Here is a 17,693-nt window from a genome sequence, read left to right as displayed (position 1 = left end):
TTTCTGTGAAAAAAAATGTAAACATTATGGGTAATAAGGGGTCTTTCCTGGCACAAGAATACATTCAGGATAGTGGAAAAGCGCTGTCGTAACTCTCAGGAGCCATTGAACTGTTCATTGCACTAATGAAAATTTTTTTTTTTAAAGCGCCAAAAATCGAATCCCTATAGACGCCAATAAATCTTGCCACAAAAAAATGTAATAATTCATTTTGACAAAATTTTAGTAAAAGGAAAACTCTCAGTATTGCTCATGTTGCTTTTTTGTGAATGCTGCAGCTGAGTAGCATCTCTCTCTCTCCCCCTCTCTCTCTCTTTGTTCCAGCTAACTGCTTCCATATTTCAGAAGACACTGTCACCGCTAGCAATGCTCTTCACATAGAATGGCCACTACAGAGACTGACTGCCAGAATGACATGACTCCTAGCAATACATGGCTGGCTCAGTGCAGGAATGTCCAAGCAAGGTGTCAGTACAGAAGTGGTTAATGGACAATGTGTGTGCTGAGCTCTTTGTTGGATTGTCTCTGCTGCTGCTGATGTAGACAGTGATGGTGTTAAGAAGATTTCAGCCTGTGTGGAAGCTGATTGTCTGGGGATCTAGGTTGGTTGGTCCTGAGTGGCACACAAAACAAATTTTCTCCATAGCATAAATATTCTGCATGCATATGTATGACATCCCCCAACCTTGGCACATGCTGGAGTATTCTGAGGACCAGTGATTTGCAATGGGCACAACACTGCAAACCTGTCTATGGAAACAGACATCGAACTGACAGAAGTACCCACTGGCATACTGTGCCAGCATAGTCTGAGTATTAACATATTGCAAGAGGTAGGTAATGACCTACACATTTAATGTGTTTGCAATAGAAGCTGATCATCATCATGCACTATTTGTTGATTATATGTATACAGACACTGTATTGTTATAGTTACTGAGAAGTAATGAGTGTTTGTAGTAGAACAGTTAGTATTGATCAATGAAAATACAATTGTTTCAACAAACCTGCAGAAAAGATGAGGTTAAAAAACTGTCATCCTAGTGACAATGGGTTGTACAGCGCCATCTAGTGGTTGAAAAGAACGCACACAGGCTCCAGGATATAATCGGATTGATTACTGACATCCTGTGTGTTGGCTCTGTAGTACATGGAGTGTTTTCATTGTTCACTGAAAGAGAAGCTCCTTTGTTTTTAAAACGGGATTTTCAGCTGATCATGAAAAAAAAAAATGCTGTAGTTCCTTTTTTCTTGGATGACTATAATGGAGATAAGACACAAAAATAGCACACCTTTAGTGTCATCTCTGTGTACAAAGCACAACCTTATAAGATGATGCTTGTTAATACAATAACCAGTGAGAAAAATACTGTCATCATTTGCTGTAATTAGATTAGGGCAGCACAGCAGCCTACATAGCGTTTGCATGATGCTCTCCATTGGGTGAGGGGAGGGAATTTACTGAAACTGGAGCAGACAGAATCTGGAGCAACTTAACATGCATATTAACCAATCAGCTTCTAACTTCACCATGATGATTCAGGTATGCTTTGAAAATGAAAGCTAGAAGCTGATTAGTTGCTATGCACAGCTACTCCAGTCTCGGTAAAGTCCCTTCTCTGTGTTTGGTAATGTTCCTCCAGGTACTCAGGTTTCCTCCCACACGCCAAAGACATGCTGGTAGATTCATTGTTTTCTGTGTAAATTGGCTCTAGTATGTGCATACAAATTGTATGTTATCACATTCTGCAAGCTGTTCCAATCTCAAACAGTTGGGGTGGGTGAGGAAAGACCTTGAGATCTACCCTGTAAAAATTCACCAATAAAAGTCTATTAAAGAAAAAAGTCTCAAATGGTACATCAGACATAGCATCCATAAAGCTTGTCCATAGAAAATCCTATAGTCACATACAACTGAATGTATACATTATTATTATTATACAGGATTTATATAGCGCCAACAGTTTGCACAGAGCTTTACAACATAAGGGTAGACAGTACAGGTATAATACAATTCAATACAGAAGGAATCAGAGGACCCTGCTCATTAGAGCTTACAATCTAGAAGGAAATACATGCATACAATCAGACAAACGAGCATTGCTTGTTATCCAATTCCCTCTGTATTGAATTGTAATGTAATTGTACTGTCTGCCCTCATGTTGTAAATCGCTGTGCAAACTGTTGGCACTATATAAATCCTGAATAATAATAATAATATGTATTCATATCTTGCAAATTGCCTCTAAAATTTAGTGACACTGGATACATTGATTGTAAAATATGTAACAATTATTACATCATCATTCTGCTTCATTTTTCCACTATATTTTCTACCAAAATATTAGTGCGAATAACAAAACAATATAAAGCTTATATTTACAGTCCAAAAAATGGCTGTATTGTTAATATTGAGGAAGACCATATAAGAGATAATATAAACCCCAAATGACTGAACTGAATATTTATACAGAAACATATCACATGATGTCTCTTATGGCTTATTTTATTGGAGGGCAAGAAAGATAGTGAAAGGGAAAGGCTGCTTGACTCCTGCATCTCATGGATTCTTTAAAGTGCCTTAAAATAATGTGTATTAAAAAGCCAATTTCAGTAAAACACTACAAGGGTTAACGGCTTGTTTATGGCTAGGCCTAGGAGTTGGTAAAAGCATTTTACTTACATGGTCCTCTGCTCCACTGGCAAATGATGTCGCCCCCCCCCCCCCCCCCCCCCAATGTGCCAGCTCTGCCTTGGCATTCTAATATCTATTGCAGGAATAAGGATCGGCACAGTGGTGTAGTGGTTAGCACTCTCACCTAGAAGTAAGAAGGGTTGCTGGTTCAAATCCCAACCACGACACTACCTGCCTGGAGTTTGCATGTTCTCCCTGTGCCTGCGTGGGTTTCCTCCGGGGTACTCCGGTTTCCTCCCACAATCCAAAGACATGCAGGTAGGTTAAATGGCTTCTGTCCAAAAGTTGGCCCTAGTATATGAATGGGGACCTTGGATTGTGGGCTCCTTGAGGGTAGGGACAGATGTGAGTGTGCAATGTACAGAGATAGGGACAATTGTAGACACTCACTCAGGTTGAACTGGATGGACCAAGACATGGAGGAGTTTTAATGTTACTGGAGTTCAGCTTTAGGCTGGGTTCACACTATTGCGAATTGGATGCTGATTTATCCACATCCAATTCGTATGTCAAGAGATTGTGACCGACTCTCTATGGATCCAGTTTACACATCTCTGGAGTGGCTCCCGTGTGAATTGCACAGAAGTCCTGTGCGTCTTCTGGTTCGTTTCAGGTCTGAATTCAGCAAAAAATTTGGACTAATTTGGACCTGAAATGGTGAACAGGGAAGCACCAGACCCCTGCTGTGAGCCGCTCTTCGTGCTTCAGCGTGAACCCAGCCTTAAAGTTTTAGTAAACCCAAGAGCCTTCATTCACTATATCTGGTCTGACACAGTACACAGAACATGGAAATGCAAATATTTTAGTAAATATAAATGGCTAAATACCCTTTCACATCAGCAGTATATGGAAGTCTTGTGACTTCTATCAGTGTCCGGACGAGCACTGCTTAAAGCTTGTAGGAGGAGTTTTCATTCTCCCCTGATTGTCCTTTGAGGCTGCATGACCCCTGACCCTCTGTCTGGACATTGCTGATTGGCCTTGTGTGGATCACATGCACCCTCCCAAGAAAAAAAAAACTCTCTAGCGATACACACCAAACTGAGCATGAGATGGTTTGGAGACTGTGGAAGAAAGGGAAGATCAAAGAAGACAGGATCAAACAGCCTTTTAACACAATATGCAGGATTAACCCCTTAGCTTCCACAGTGAGTATAACAAGCATGCTTTATTGCATATACAGACTGATTTTACCATTGTAAATGTAAAATGTAAAGGTTTATTAACACTTTAGTAAACTTGTCATATTCCTGGGCAACTTGAATTGAACACATAATAAAAATAAAACATTTTATAGATGGGCAATCAAAGGAGAACACAGTGCTGTAAAGAGCTAGGAGGGTGCTGCTCACCCCAAGTAAATACAAATAGAACTAGTTCCCCCACAAACGGGGTTTTTAGGCAGCAAGAGACAGTAATAGAAGCCAATAGAAGTAGTATAAAAGGTATTTTAATATTAATTGGTAAAAACAAACATGAGCTTCACCTGAACACTTAAATAACAGACAAAATCATGTATATAAAGTACATATAATGTCACATGGAAGTAAAATAACAGACACAACTATGTTACACTGTATGGGTAGATAGCAGTGAGAGCATAAAACTAACGCGTTTCAACCCCAAAGGGGGTCTTCTTCAGAGATGGTGGTCTGTTAAAAGAAAAACAAGATTACACTGAATAAATGTATCCGGTGTTATACATGTTAGGGATACCCAATATTAATTTAAAATGGTTTACCCAATAATGTACTTCCAGGTAGGTAAGGTGGATTATAGTGCTTCGGATAAGATTCCCCCATAGGGCAATGTCTCAATTTCCTTTACGCATCTTGAGTAGTACCTGGTCAGTATATGTTGCCAAGGTGCCAGAGGGAAGAGGAGGCAGCGTCACAAACCCACTGGCGTGACTCGCGGGAGGTCACACTATTACCTTGCCCCCCAGAAGAGGAAACTCCGGGGGGGTAGGTGCGAGTAAGGGTACACCGAAGATATGGCAAGCGACACCTGCAGCGAGATCCCAACAACCGGCAAAAATTAATTAGTTAAAAGCGAGGATTATTTAATATTGGAAACATGGAGTGCATGCATGATATGAGGCTAATGATATCATATCCTCATTATGCATGCCTCTGGCACCTTGGCAACATATACTGACCAGGTACTACTCAAGATGCGTAAAGGAAATTGAGACATTGCCCTATGGGGGAATCTTATCCGAAGCACTATAATCCACCTTACCTACCTGGAAGTACATTATTGGGTAAACCATTTTAAATTAATATTGGGTATCCCTAACATGTATAACACCGGATCCATTTATTCAGTGTAATCTTGTTTTTCTTTTAACAGACCACCATCTCTGAAGAAGACCCCCTTTGGGGTTGAAACGCGTTAGTTTTATGCTCTCACTGCTATCTACCCATACAGTGTAACATAGTTGTGTCTGTTATTTTACTTCCATGTGATATTATATGTACTTTATATACATGATTTTGTCTGTTATTTAAGTGTTCAGGTGAAGCTCATGTTTGTTTTTACCAATTAATATTAAAATACCTTTTATACTACTTCTATTGGCTTCTATTACTGTCTCTTGCTGCCTAAAAACCCCGTTTGTGGGGGAACTAGTTCTAAACATTTTATAGATTACCCTTCCCTTTAATAAACATGTATTGGTTTAAATGGGTTATAAGCAAACCAGAAAAGTCACAGCAAAAGTTACTATAAATGCAAAAGTGTGCACATTTATATACATATATACGTGTGAAAAATTCTTATGATGTACTATTCAAGAGGGAGGTGTGTACTCATGTGTACTTGCACAAAATACTAACCAGAATGCATTTTTTCAATCTAAACAGATCGCTAGTTTACTGATATTTATGTGCTTGTGTGTATAGGCCCATTGAAGGCAATGGGCTACATTCATATCAGTTACAAAAACGAAACGCTTAAAAATGTGCCTTTTGACAAATATCTTCTCTTTTTGGGCATAAGGGAGCATGGGACTTACGCCTCTGCTTCTCAAATGATCATTCTGGCATGACACATACCTCGACCAGGAGCCTGAGATGACAAGAGCAACCTCTCTTACTGCTCCATTCTAAGCACCCTTGGTTGGTGGGAGCGAGAGTGCAGAAACATAGGAGTGGCATGAGTTTTGCTGGTTGATGATGCCACTGATGTCACTGGAATGTATGAGTGCAGTTATCAGGTAGCCAGTGATGACAGGAGATGCAGATCAATGGCAATAAAAATACAGGAACAAGCCAGGATCAGCAACAGTCGAGCAAGATGTAAAAGAAGGGGGTAAATTAATGCGCAAACCCAAAATGCACTATAAATAATGACTATAAAGAATATGAGAAGCTGCCAACATATGTAAGTATCCCCACACAGAAAAAAAGTGATGAAAATGCAAAGGTATGTAAATGCTAACTAAAATAAATAAAAGTGAACAAATAATATATATATATACACAACACAAAAGCTGTCAGCAACTGACAGGAATGTGTTGCAACAGTGAAAATAAACTCAATGTGTGTGACAAATCTTCCATAGAGCATACATGCTAACAGTGTAAGGTGCTAAACAAAACAGTCGGGCAAGATGGTACCAATACAACCTGCAGAGATGGAGTCAAGAACGAGCCAGGCCAGGAATTTTTGGATAGTGGGGTACTAGAGTGGCAGGCAGAGATCATAGTCGGATAACAAGCTGGGGTCAAAAAAAGGGGAGATCTGCATATAGGTAATAACCACATAAGAGTCAGAGAATAAGCTAGGTTGGTAGCAGAGATCAGGAACAGATGCAAAATCGCAGGTCACAGAGTATAGCTGAAGACCTCTTGGCACTGGAGTCTTGAAGTGAAGTGATATTAGATGCTCAGTTTTTTTTTTACCTGAGGGGGCAAAAGGAACATTAGTATAATAAGCTTGTGTGGCCACTATTAAAGTGAATCTCTTGCTTTGCCTTGCATGGCCAATTCTAGAAGAAAATCTGTTTCATACTAGAAAAGAGGGGTGGAGGTTTACTTTCCAGTAGGACAATCATCCATTGAAACAGAAGTATGGATGATTGTCCCCAGCCAAAAGACAGCTGGTCTTTCAGTAAGTAGAGAACCAGTGACTGTCAGTTGCCGGCTCTCTGCTCTGCCCCTCCAGCGCTCACTGTAGCACCGGACTGTAGAGGGGGAATGGCTGGCTCAGGCTCTCAGCAGCCTGCTGGGAGGCTGAGCCTGCTACTGGTCAGGCATCTGCGCAGATTTCTAAAATTTATTTTGCGATCCCTGCAGAGCCTTGACTGGCTCTGTGACCTCAGCTGAAAATGGGATTTAGCCTGATGTCAGCTGCATATGGGTCACAGGAGTGCAAAACTAAGTGCACTCCTGTGATACATAGGAGAAGTATGACCAAAAGAGCTTTGGCTATACTTCTCCTTTAATGCTCAACTCAGCACTCAACTAAAACCATACTGGAGTAGTTTGAAACCAAGAACATTGAAATAATCCAGAAACCAAGAACCCTCAAATGATCCAGACCTTAATCCAACTATGAATCGGTGCCAAGAGTTGAAAATAATATTTATTCACTCAACCTGACAGGATTGAAGCTATTTTAACAGGACATATGTGAAAATAAAGCGAGATCCAGATGTGCAAAAATGATAGCAAGATAATTGGCTTACCCAAAAGCTTTGAAGCTGTAAATTCAACCTAAGGTGGTTCTGATGAGTATTGCCTCAGGTTGTGTCACAAAAAAATATTATGTATGACCAAAATATTAACTAAGTCAAATGCTATACTGTATATCTCAAGTGAATCCATTTTAATTCCAGGCTCCAACACCACAAATGGTAGAAAAGTCTAAGCAGGGTATCTATTCAAGCACTATATAGTGAGGGTTAAAGCAAACCCCTATAAAGCTGTGTGTGCAACCAAGCCCAAAGTAACGTGTAAATACCTCACTTATGGTTTAGAATGAACCCTTTCTATTTGTCAAGCCCAATTTATAATTTTTAATATCTCCCATTTTCCAAATGGAGAGAATAAATGAAAATCTGAGTGTGCTATTCTGTCAGAAGGTTCTGATGCATTGTAAAACGAATCTTTCATTATTCAGTCAAGGATAGCACTTAGCATACTTAAAACCAAACAAAAAAATAAAACTCCATCTATATCCTGTTTACTAATAATTCATATTCCACTCCAAAGTTAATAACGTACACAGTTGCCAGTAATACACATCATGGGTGCCTTCCAAGAAAGGAATGCACATCAATCAAAGTACTGATGCACTTATCTCTCTCATTAATACCATTTATCCTCTTTAAGGTAAGGGCTCCTACAGGTTCCTAATAATCTATATCTTATATATAGCACTAACCCCTGAAGGAGCTGCTGGTTATTTTTGGGCTTACCGTTACCTTCCGCTAGGGGATGTCCCGTGGTAGATGACCCAGTAACTTGAGACTGACAATAGATCCACTTGAATGGATTTTATTTGCAAAGCTTAAACCATTGAACAGTCTTTCAACTTGGGATCAGAGGGTTGGAAAGGAAGTTCAGGTACTCTCAATGTCAAAGTCCAAAAATGTTAAAGAACTTGCTTACTTTGATTGCATCCAGAGAATAGCCATTTGCAGCTGGATGAGCACTCAGGTTGGACAACCTAGCAGCCAACAAGGTGCTTAAAGAGGAAGTAAACCCTGATGGGTTTACTTCCTCTTTTTTTCCCTGCAAAGGTAAAGCATAATGGACTACTATGCATCGCATAGTAGCTCATTATGTGTCACTTACCTGACACAGGAGCCAGCGAAGTCGCCGCTGTCCCCTGTAGTCCGCCGCATCCATGTTGCTTGTGGCGTCTCGCAGCTCCGACGAATCACAGCGGCGCAACCGCGATGACGTCACTCCCGCGCATGCGCACGGGAGTCGCGCCTCGCAGCTCCGCCGCTGTCATACGGCGAAGCCGCGATGACGTCACTCCCGCGCATGCGCACGGGAGTCGACAAATTTGGCAAATCCATTCTTGGATTTGCCGCATTTAGTGCGCATGCGCGCCGCTGTCTACGGCGCATGCGCCGTAGACAGCGGTGCCCATTTTCGGGCAAATATCTCCTAAACCATATAGGTTTAGGAGATATTGCTTGGACCTACAGGTAAGCCTTAATCTAGGCTTACCTATAGGTCCAAGTTGTTTGGAAGGGTTTACTTCCTCTTTAATCAGCAACAAAGTCTTTGTCACAGACGTTGTTGCAGAACACGTAGGGAAACTAAGCTGTAGAACACTTGTAGGATACCTAGATCTTTCAGCCTGCTTGGCGATATCCACAAGACCAGATTCTCTTGGTAACTTCAGCCCTTCCAGGCTCTTGTTAAGAAAACCAACCGGTATGTGGTGTTCTTCTACAGATTCCTCCCCTGGAATGCTTGAAGTACACTGGGTCTCTCCCGAACCAGAGACGGCACCCATCAACCTCAGAATCCTCCTCTAGTTTCCCCGCCTTGGGCTAGCCAGCCCCAAGGTGTTAAAGTTGGGTGGATCCGCACCCCAGGCCATAGCCTTCCTGGGGGCTAGTCAGGAGGACCAGGACCATGTACAGTGGTGTGAAAAAGTGTTTGCCCCCTTCCTCATTTCCTGTTCCTTTGCATGTTTGTCACACTTAAGTGTTTCGGAACATCAAACCAATTTAAACAATAGTCAAGGACAACACAAGTAAACACAAAATGCAATTTGTAAATGAAGGTGTTTATTATTAAAGCTGAAAAAAAATCCAAACCATCATGGCCCTGTGTGAAAAAGTGATTGCCCCCTAAACCTAATAACTGGTTGGGCCACCCTTAGCAGCAACAACTGCAACCAAGCGTTTGCGATAACGTGCAATGAGGCTTTTACAGCGTCCTGGAGGAATTTTGGCCCACTCATCTTTGCAGAATTGTCCTAATTCAGTTACATTAGAGGGTTATCGAGCATGAACGGCCTTTTTAAGGTCATACCACAACATCTCAATAGGATTCAGGTCAGGACTTTGGCTAGGCCACTCCAAAGTCTTCATTTTGTTTTTCTTCAGCCATTCGGTGGTGGACTTGCTGGTGTGTTTAGGATCATTGTCCTGCTGCAGAACCCAAGTTCGTTTCAGCTTGAGTACACGAACAGATGGTCGGACATTCTCCTTCAGGATCTCTTGGTAGACAGCAGAATTCATAGTTCCTTTTATCACGGCAAGTCTTCCAGGTCCTGAAGCAGCAAAACAGCCCCAGAACATCACACTACCACCACCATATTTTACTGTTGGTATAATGTTCTTTTTATGAAATGCAGTGTTCCTTCTACGCCAGATATACTTGGACACACACCTTCCAAAGAGTTCCACTTTTGTCTCATCGATCCACAGAATGTTGTCCCAAAGGTCTTGGGGATCATCAAGATGTGTTGTGGAGAAATTGAGACGAGCTTTGATGTTCTTTTTGCTCAGCAGTGGTTTTCTCCTTGGAACTCTGCCATGCAGGCCATTTTTGCCCAGTCTTTTCCTGATGGTGGAGGCATGAACTCTGACCTTAACTGAGGCAAGTGAGGCCTGCAGTTCCTTGGACGTTGTTGTGGGGTCTTTTGTGACCTCTTGGATGAGTCGTCGCTGCACTCTTGGGGTAATTTTAGGCGGCCGGCCACTCCTGGGAAGGTTCACCACTGTTCCATGTCTTCACCATTTGTGGATAATGGCTCTCACTGTGGTTCGCTGGATTCCCAAAGCTTTGGAAATGGCTTTATAACCCTTTCCAGACTGATAGATCTCAATTACTTTCTTTCTCAATTGTTCCTGAATTTCTTTGGGTCTCGGCATGATGTGTAGCTTTTAAGGATCTTCTGGTGGACCTTACTGTGTCAAGCAGCTCCTATTTAAGTGATGCCTTGATTGTGAACAGGTGTGGCAATAATCAGGCCTGAGTGTGGCTAGAGAAATTGAACTCAGGTGTGGACAACCACAGTTATAGTATGTTTTAACAAGGGGGGCAATCACTTTTTCACACAGGGCCATGATGGTTTGGATTTTTTTTCACCTTTAATAATAAACACCTTCATTTACAAATTGCATTTTGTGTTTACTTGTGTTGTCCTTGACTATTGTTTAAATTGGTTTGATGTTCCGAAACACTTAAGTGTGACAAACATGCAAAGGAACAGGAAATGAGGAAGGGGGCAAACACTTTTTCACACCACTGTAATTAGCACATCATACTGGACCGGAACCCTGAACCACGTTACATCCGCATCTTAAATACCCTCTCTCAGAGGGCACAGAGAGAGGGCCACTCCCACTGACCTGGCTCCGAAAGAGAGCAACTTAAGCCCCTGACCAGACCTGTGGCCAGGCTGAACATCTCACAGTCCAGTCAGACTGATACAGAAGTCAAATTTAGACAAATAAACCCAAACCAAACTGCAGTTTAGGCAAAGTTTAATTTGGAAAAGTGCATAGCGTGTGCTCTTCTGGAGCCCGCCGCTACATATATTTATTGTAATTGTTCAACAAATGCTGGGTGATCACTGGATTCAGATATAAAAGAGTAATGTACTGTTATGTTTTTGCCAACATTCTTTTACTGTGACGCTGTGTTCCCAATAGACCAGTTCTCTCACTGAACCCAAGTATTAGACATTGTGATGTGTTGAAAGGAAAAATGGATCTTTTATTGAAAATGGAGAGACTAATATAATTGTGGTAGCAAATCAATGCAGTCTGCAGCACTGTCTGAAAGGATAATGTATTTTTATAGCTGACCTTTGGAGAGCCTGAATCAGATATTACTGAAAATAGTAAAAAGCATCTTGCTGGTAATGCAGAGCGTTTATTTCTATACTGTATGTATGTGTTTACTGTAGAGGTCAGCTTCAAAAATTAAAGTTCCAACTCACTATTCCAATGCACACATCCCTGTAGAAATGGCTGTGAATATAAATGGGTGCTGAAGAAGTGACCACCAGCTGGAACTGTGACAAGTCAGCAAGAGAATATCAGCAGCACACCAAGGATCTCCAGAACGGATCCAAAGCCTTAATCAGTGATCACATCATTACAGCAGATTGCAGAGCTTCAAAGCCACCCATCAGGTGAAGGGGTCACATGCCTGATGAAGTGGTCTTGCGTAGCTCCAAAACAGTGCAATCTGCTGTAACGATGTGATCGCTGAATAAAGCTTTGGACTGATTCTGTAGATCCTTGGTGTGCTGGTGATATTCTCTTGTTTTTTAAATATAAAGCTCACAGAGAGTGTTTTAGGGCTCCCTGCCCATGTTTATTCATCACCACTGCATCAAATGCAAAGCAAAAGATTTTCTCTCACAGAAGTCTGTGATAGCACTATCCAGGATACAACACATTTAGCCCCCTGGCTAGTTATGAAACATTAGGGTCAGCTTGGATGTGCAGGCTGTTCCAGCATAGTCTGAACACAGCCTTTGTCTAAAACACAGGAAACACAAAAGACTGAAATTATGCCCCCAATGGGGGGGAAAAGGGTGTGGCCAGTGTTTAATCCCCTGAGTAGTGCTACACAACCCTACCCACTACCACCACCACCAACTTGTTTTGGAAAGTGCAAAAGTCTAGGAGGCGAGTAAACCCTATCCCTGAGGCTGCCCTGAACCCAAAAGAGCTGTTTGTCACAGACCCAACCTCTTTGTTTTAACCCACAGGGTTGAACACCAGTTAACAGTGGGTTCTAGATAGGGTCTGCATTTTTTTTTCACAAATTACCACCCAGCATTCAACCTTGAATGAGAAATGTTGGAGAAATAAAAACCAGTGGGGGGCTCTCAGGTTTTGTTTTTTGGCCCAGACCATGCATTGTAGAGAAGCATGGTCTGTGATAATAAAAGTGAATAGTGTTGCGCTAACCTGCCTGTACAGCAACACTATTCACTTTTAATATCCTCATTTTTTGGTTGACTGACCTTTTGGAGTGTTTGCAGCTGCTTTCTATATAGATATTATTTTCATTTATCATCCACATTTGCGCTTGAGTTTTTTGGGTTTTTGATGGTCTGTGATAAGTCTAATAAGGAAACAAATAGTGTAGTGCTAGGTGAATGAGTAAAGAAAAAGGAATATTTAAGAAGTATTAGTAATGAAACCAATACTATACCACATACTAATGACAAAATATAAAAAATTGGTGAACAAAAGTACAAATATTAGTTCGCTTGGTGCACAACATGTGTATAAAAACACGCAACTACTAGTGAATATTTAGTGGCTAAAAATGTGAGTCCCAGAGAAAACAGTCCATATGTGTTGAATAATGGACAAATAACAGTGTCGGTCTTCCCAACAAGAGGATCGGATAATGCACAATTCGGTTGGACCGGGAATAACAGCTTGTCTGAAGTGACTTCAAAAAGAATAAATAAATACTCTTACCAGAGAGAGTGGACTCATCTGTCGCATATGCCCCTGTTGAAGACCTTTTGTTGTCGAAATGCGTCGGGCTTGCATTTGGCACCCCACATTGCTTTTTTATGTTTTATTCGAATTTGTGATCACATGTTGTTTTTATGTCATGGCTTTTATGACCCTTCCTAAATAAACTCAATGGTTACCGTCTGACCTGCACCATTTGGAGCCTTTTTCTTTTCTTTCTTTTGAATACTCACCGCAGTTGGGGTGGCACCCCAATGTGAACAACTGGACCCTGACGATCCGGGAGACACATGTTTCAGCCTCCAATATTGGAAGTCTGTGCAAGTTGGAGACAGCATGGTGATCCATGAGAACTATCATCAACCCATAACACCGGATTGGCATTACTTGGGATTACAAGCGTAGTTGACCCACTGTCATACGACAGATGAGTCCACTCTCTCTGGTAAGAGTATTTATTTATTCTTTTTGAAGTCACTTCAGACAAGCTGTTATTCCTGGTCCAACCGAATTGTGCATTATCCGATCCTCTTGTTGGGAAGACCGACACTGTTATTTGTCCATTATTCAACACATATGGACTGTTTTCTCTGGGACTCACATTTTTAGCCACTAAATATTCACTAGTAGTTGCGTGTTTTTATACACATGTTGTGTACCAAGCGAACTAATATTTGTACTTTTGTTCACCAATTTTTTATATTTTGTCATTAGTATGTGGTATAGTATTGGTTTCATTACTAATACTTCTTAAATATTCCTTTTTCTTTACTCATTCACCTAGCGCTACACTATTTGTTTCCTTATTTTCACTGAACTTTGTTTGAGTGTCAGCTGCTTTTTGTTTCCTTTAGCTATAGCGCAGTGTTTTCCCTTTAAAATCCCTTTGTGATTAGTCTAAAGCAACATCCCAGCAGATAAAATGACAGATATACGTTCAGAGCCCATTTAATAGACAGGCACTTGTGCTCTACAATGCTATAGTCTCTATTGGCTAACATCAGCTAGCTTTCGAATCAAATGCACGACCGAATGCTCTTCTCCAGCTATGACAAAACAGTCCGTAGACCTACACTGGGAGCATCTGCAAGGCTTTATTGAAACAGGACCCTCAACATATCATTTTTCCCTTTGATTAAGTTAATCTAAGGTGCTTCGAAGGTGGTAAAATTTGTGATAACCCAACTATAGTAACCTGCAAAGCCCTGAAAGAATCTAACTTGCCTTTTTAATCAACAGCGTGAGTCAATCCCTAGCTGCTTCCACCTTGTGTATTATGGGTTTTACCAAGCCCTGCCCAATGGTGTGACCAAGGTACTATGCCTCTTCCAGACCTATGGCACATTTCTTTGTGTTTTCTGTTAATCCTGCTCCATGTATGGAGTTCAGGATAGCCAGAATCTCCCATTTATATATTGAATACTATGAACCACAAACAGTTACAAGAACAGAATATTGTATTGTTTTATTTAGTGGTCATTTAAATTCTTATAGTTGTTGGTATCTAAGTTGTCCTCAAGGCTCCAGGGTCTCTTATTGAAATTAATAAAGTGCTGCACAATAGGTACTCTGCACACAGAAGAACTCTACCTCCCACACCCATTATTTCACATCATCAACAGGGGATATTGGTGGTCGCTCAGGTCCTGTTATCCTCATAATCATCCAAGCACAAAGAGAGTCAGCACTCAGTCTCTGATCTTATATATATCTTTTATGTCATCCCCAGCTTGCGGTCAAAGTATGACAGAGATGCTAATGCATTTTAGCCGATGTGGCCTTACTCTATTAGTGCATCTATTGCGCAAAAAAACATTTAATACCCCTTATCCCAAACAAAAGGGTAGGATTCTATATACACACTGTGATATTGAGGAATTTATCTCAGTGGTAGAAGCATTTGTAGTGAGTTCATGGCAGTCTGAACTGTGGTTTTAAAGTGACAAACTCAGATCAGTAAAAACGATGTATTGCGTGCTGATCATGCTCACTCAGCCACTATAGGACTTGTCTTATGTATTCTGTAAAAAAAAACAAGTTTATCATGTTGTTCTCTGTACCCGCCCCCCCCCCCCCCCCCCAAGTGGGCATGCTCGGTTTTCAGTTTGTTTCTATGCCTAACATTTCCTCCCTGAGCAGCCCATGTGACTATAGAGTTACACATGTGGGTGTATACACTGGGATAAATGACAGCCTTGTATATCTTTGTTAACTCAATAGAAGCCCCTCCCACTAAGGTTTCCCCGAAGAACAGAAAGAGCTGGGGAAAGTCAACTGTAACTGCTGTATATTGGCTATGAGAAAATGGTTATTTTTTAATAAATATACTGTAGTGGCATCATCCATATATGTAAATGGAAAGGGTAATTGATATTAAACTGTCTGTGTTTAGTATCATTTTATGGATTGGCAGCCCACTTTTATTAATCAAACTTAAAGGGTTAGTTCACCTTTCAGGCTTCATGAGATACGTAAATGGCCTACACCTATAGCAAGGGCTTTATTCAACTTTAGTCTAAGCTGTACACTTTGTGTTTATCTACAGATGCCACTTATGCACATAGGCAGTTTTTTTTGTAAAAGGTGAAATAGCCCTTTGAAGGAAAGTTCAGAACAAAACAATTGCCCAGGCAGCGTATTTTCACCAGCAAAACAGGTAATGGAAATTTCCAAGCCCCCTCTTCAGCAACGCTGCTGTGCTTTTCACTGATCCTGCAGCTTTCCTGGCTCCCTGGGCTCTCTTGGCTCACTTAGCCTGTAGTTACAGCCTCTCCGCTGAATGGGCCCACTGTCAGGCTCCCTCACTCCTCTGAAACTTTCAGATTCCCTCAGCCGCCCAGACTCACCTAGTCATCTCAGCAATCCCAGTCTCCCAGACTTCCCTTAGCTGCATCGACTCTCTCAGCCCGATGGACATGAAATTTCTCCTCTAATATATTAGAGGAGCTATTTCCTGAAAAGAGCACCTCTCCTAATGGGAGTGGGATCTGCCTCATGGATGGAGCACATACCTTTCTCCAGATGGGAGCCCTGAGCTATGCCAAAGTCCTTCATTATAAGGGTTGTGCGCACCTGTACATACACCCTGCTGGTCTTCAGCAAGACTTGAGTAGCATCCTCCTTTTTTTGTTAGGGAAATTTAGTGTTGCTCATTGTAATCATTGTAATTGTTGTCCCCCCTATACATTGTAAAGCGCTGAGTAAACTGTTGGCGCTATATAAATTGTGTATAATATTAATAATAATTGTAATCAGTGAGGCTGTGTTAATTATTCTGCTCTGTGTTTCAGCTGCTGTAGGTTTAATTGTTTCCTCTGCTTTCTATAGGACTATGGATCTCTCTATAGCATAGGTGTGGAGCAAGGCAAATGAGCAGCACATACAGTACCTCGCAAAAGTGAGTATGCCTCTCACTTTATTGTAAATATTTTATTATATCTTTTCATGTGACAACACTGAAGAAATTACACTTTTCTACAATGTAAAGTAGTGAGTGTACAGCTTGTATAACAGTGTAAATTTGATGTCCCCCCCAAAATAACTCAACATAAAGCCATTAATGTCTAAACCGCTGGCAACAAAAGCGAGTACACCCCAGTGAATATGGGCAAATTGGGCCCAAAGTGTCAATATTTTGTGTGGCCACCATTATTTTCCAGCACTTCCTTAACCCTCCTGAGCATGGAGATCACCAGAGCTTCACAGGTTGACACTGGAGTCCTCTTCCATTCTTCCATGACGACATCATGGAGCTGGTGGAGGTTAGAGACCTTGCGCTCCTCCACCTTCTGTTTGAGGATGCCCCACAGATGCTCAATAGGGTTTAGGTCTGGAGACATGCTTGGCCAGTCCATTACCTTTATCCCCAGCTTCTTTAGCAAAGCAGTTGTCTTGTTGGAGGTGTGTTTAGGGTCGTTATCATGATGGAATACTGCCCTGCAGCCCAGTCTCGAAAGGGAGGGGATCATGCTTTGTTTCAGTGTGTCACAGTACATGTTGGCATTCATGGTTCCCTCAATGAATTGTAGCTCCCCAGTGCCAGCAGCACTCATGCAACCCCAGACCATGACACTCCTACCAACATGCTTGATTGTAGGCAAGATACACTTGTTATTGTACTCCTCACCTGGTTGCCGCCACACATGCTTGACACCATCTGAACCAAATAAGTTTATCTTGGTCTCATCAGACCACAGGACATGGTTCCAGTAATCCATGTCCTTAGTCTGCTTGTCTTCAAAAAACTGTTTCTTGTGAGTCATCTTTAGAAGAAGCTTCCTTATGGGAAGACACCCATGCAGACCAATTTGATGCAGTTTGTGGCATATGGTCTAAGCACTGACAGGCTGACCCCCCCACCCCTTCAACCTCTGTAGCAATGCAGGCAGCACTCATACGTCTATTTCCCAAAGACAACCTGTGGATATAACTCTGAGCACGTGCACTCAACCTCTTTGGTTGACCATGATGAGGCCTGTTCTGAGTGGAACCTGTCCTGTTAAACTTCTGTATGGCCGGGGTTGGTGTCACCTGGTGCAGAAAAAAATGGTGTCACCCCCCCCCCTCCACCAACTAT

General features: G+C 41.6%; 1 protein-coding gene across 4 annotated transcripts in view; it reads left to right on the top strand.

Moving 5' to 3' along the window:
- The first annotated feature begins 328 nt into the window (after positions 1-328).
- PIGZ (phosphatidylinositol glycan anchor biosynthesis class Z (Gwada blood group)) overlaps positions 329-17,693 on the top strand; it is a 31,912-nt gene continuing 14,547 nt past the window's right edge. For 2 of the 4 annotated variants that reach the window (XM_077487428.1, XM_077487427.1), the window contains exons 1-2: positions 330-833; positions 16,445-16,514. In XM_077487428.1, the coding sequence (XP_077343554.1) occupies position 16,514 (1 nt within the window). In that variant the 5' untranslated portion in view covers positions 330-833; positions 16,445-16,513. Of the gene's footprint in view, positions 834-16,444; positions 16,515-17,693 lie in introns of all 4 variants that reach the window. The other 2 variants (XM_077487430.1, XM_077487429.1) reach the window with 2 other exon arrangements.

Source organism: Lithobates pipiens, unplaced genomic scaffold, assembly GCF_037356315.1.
Source record: "Lithobates pipiens isolate NorthernLeopardFrog02 unplaced genomic scaffold, aLitPip1_a1.2 Scaffold_18, whole genome shotgun sequence".
In the NCBI taxonomy this organism is placed as follows: domain Eukaryota; kingdom Metazoa; phylum Chordata; class Amphibia; order Anura; family Ranidae; genus Lithobates; species Lithobates pipiens.
The sequence above is the reverse complement of the archived record's forward strand: the minus strand, read 5'-3'. Positions and strand labels throughout refer to the sequence as shown.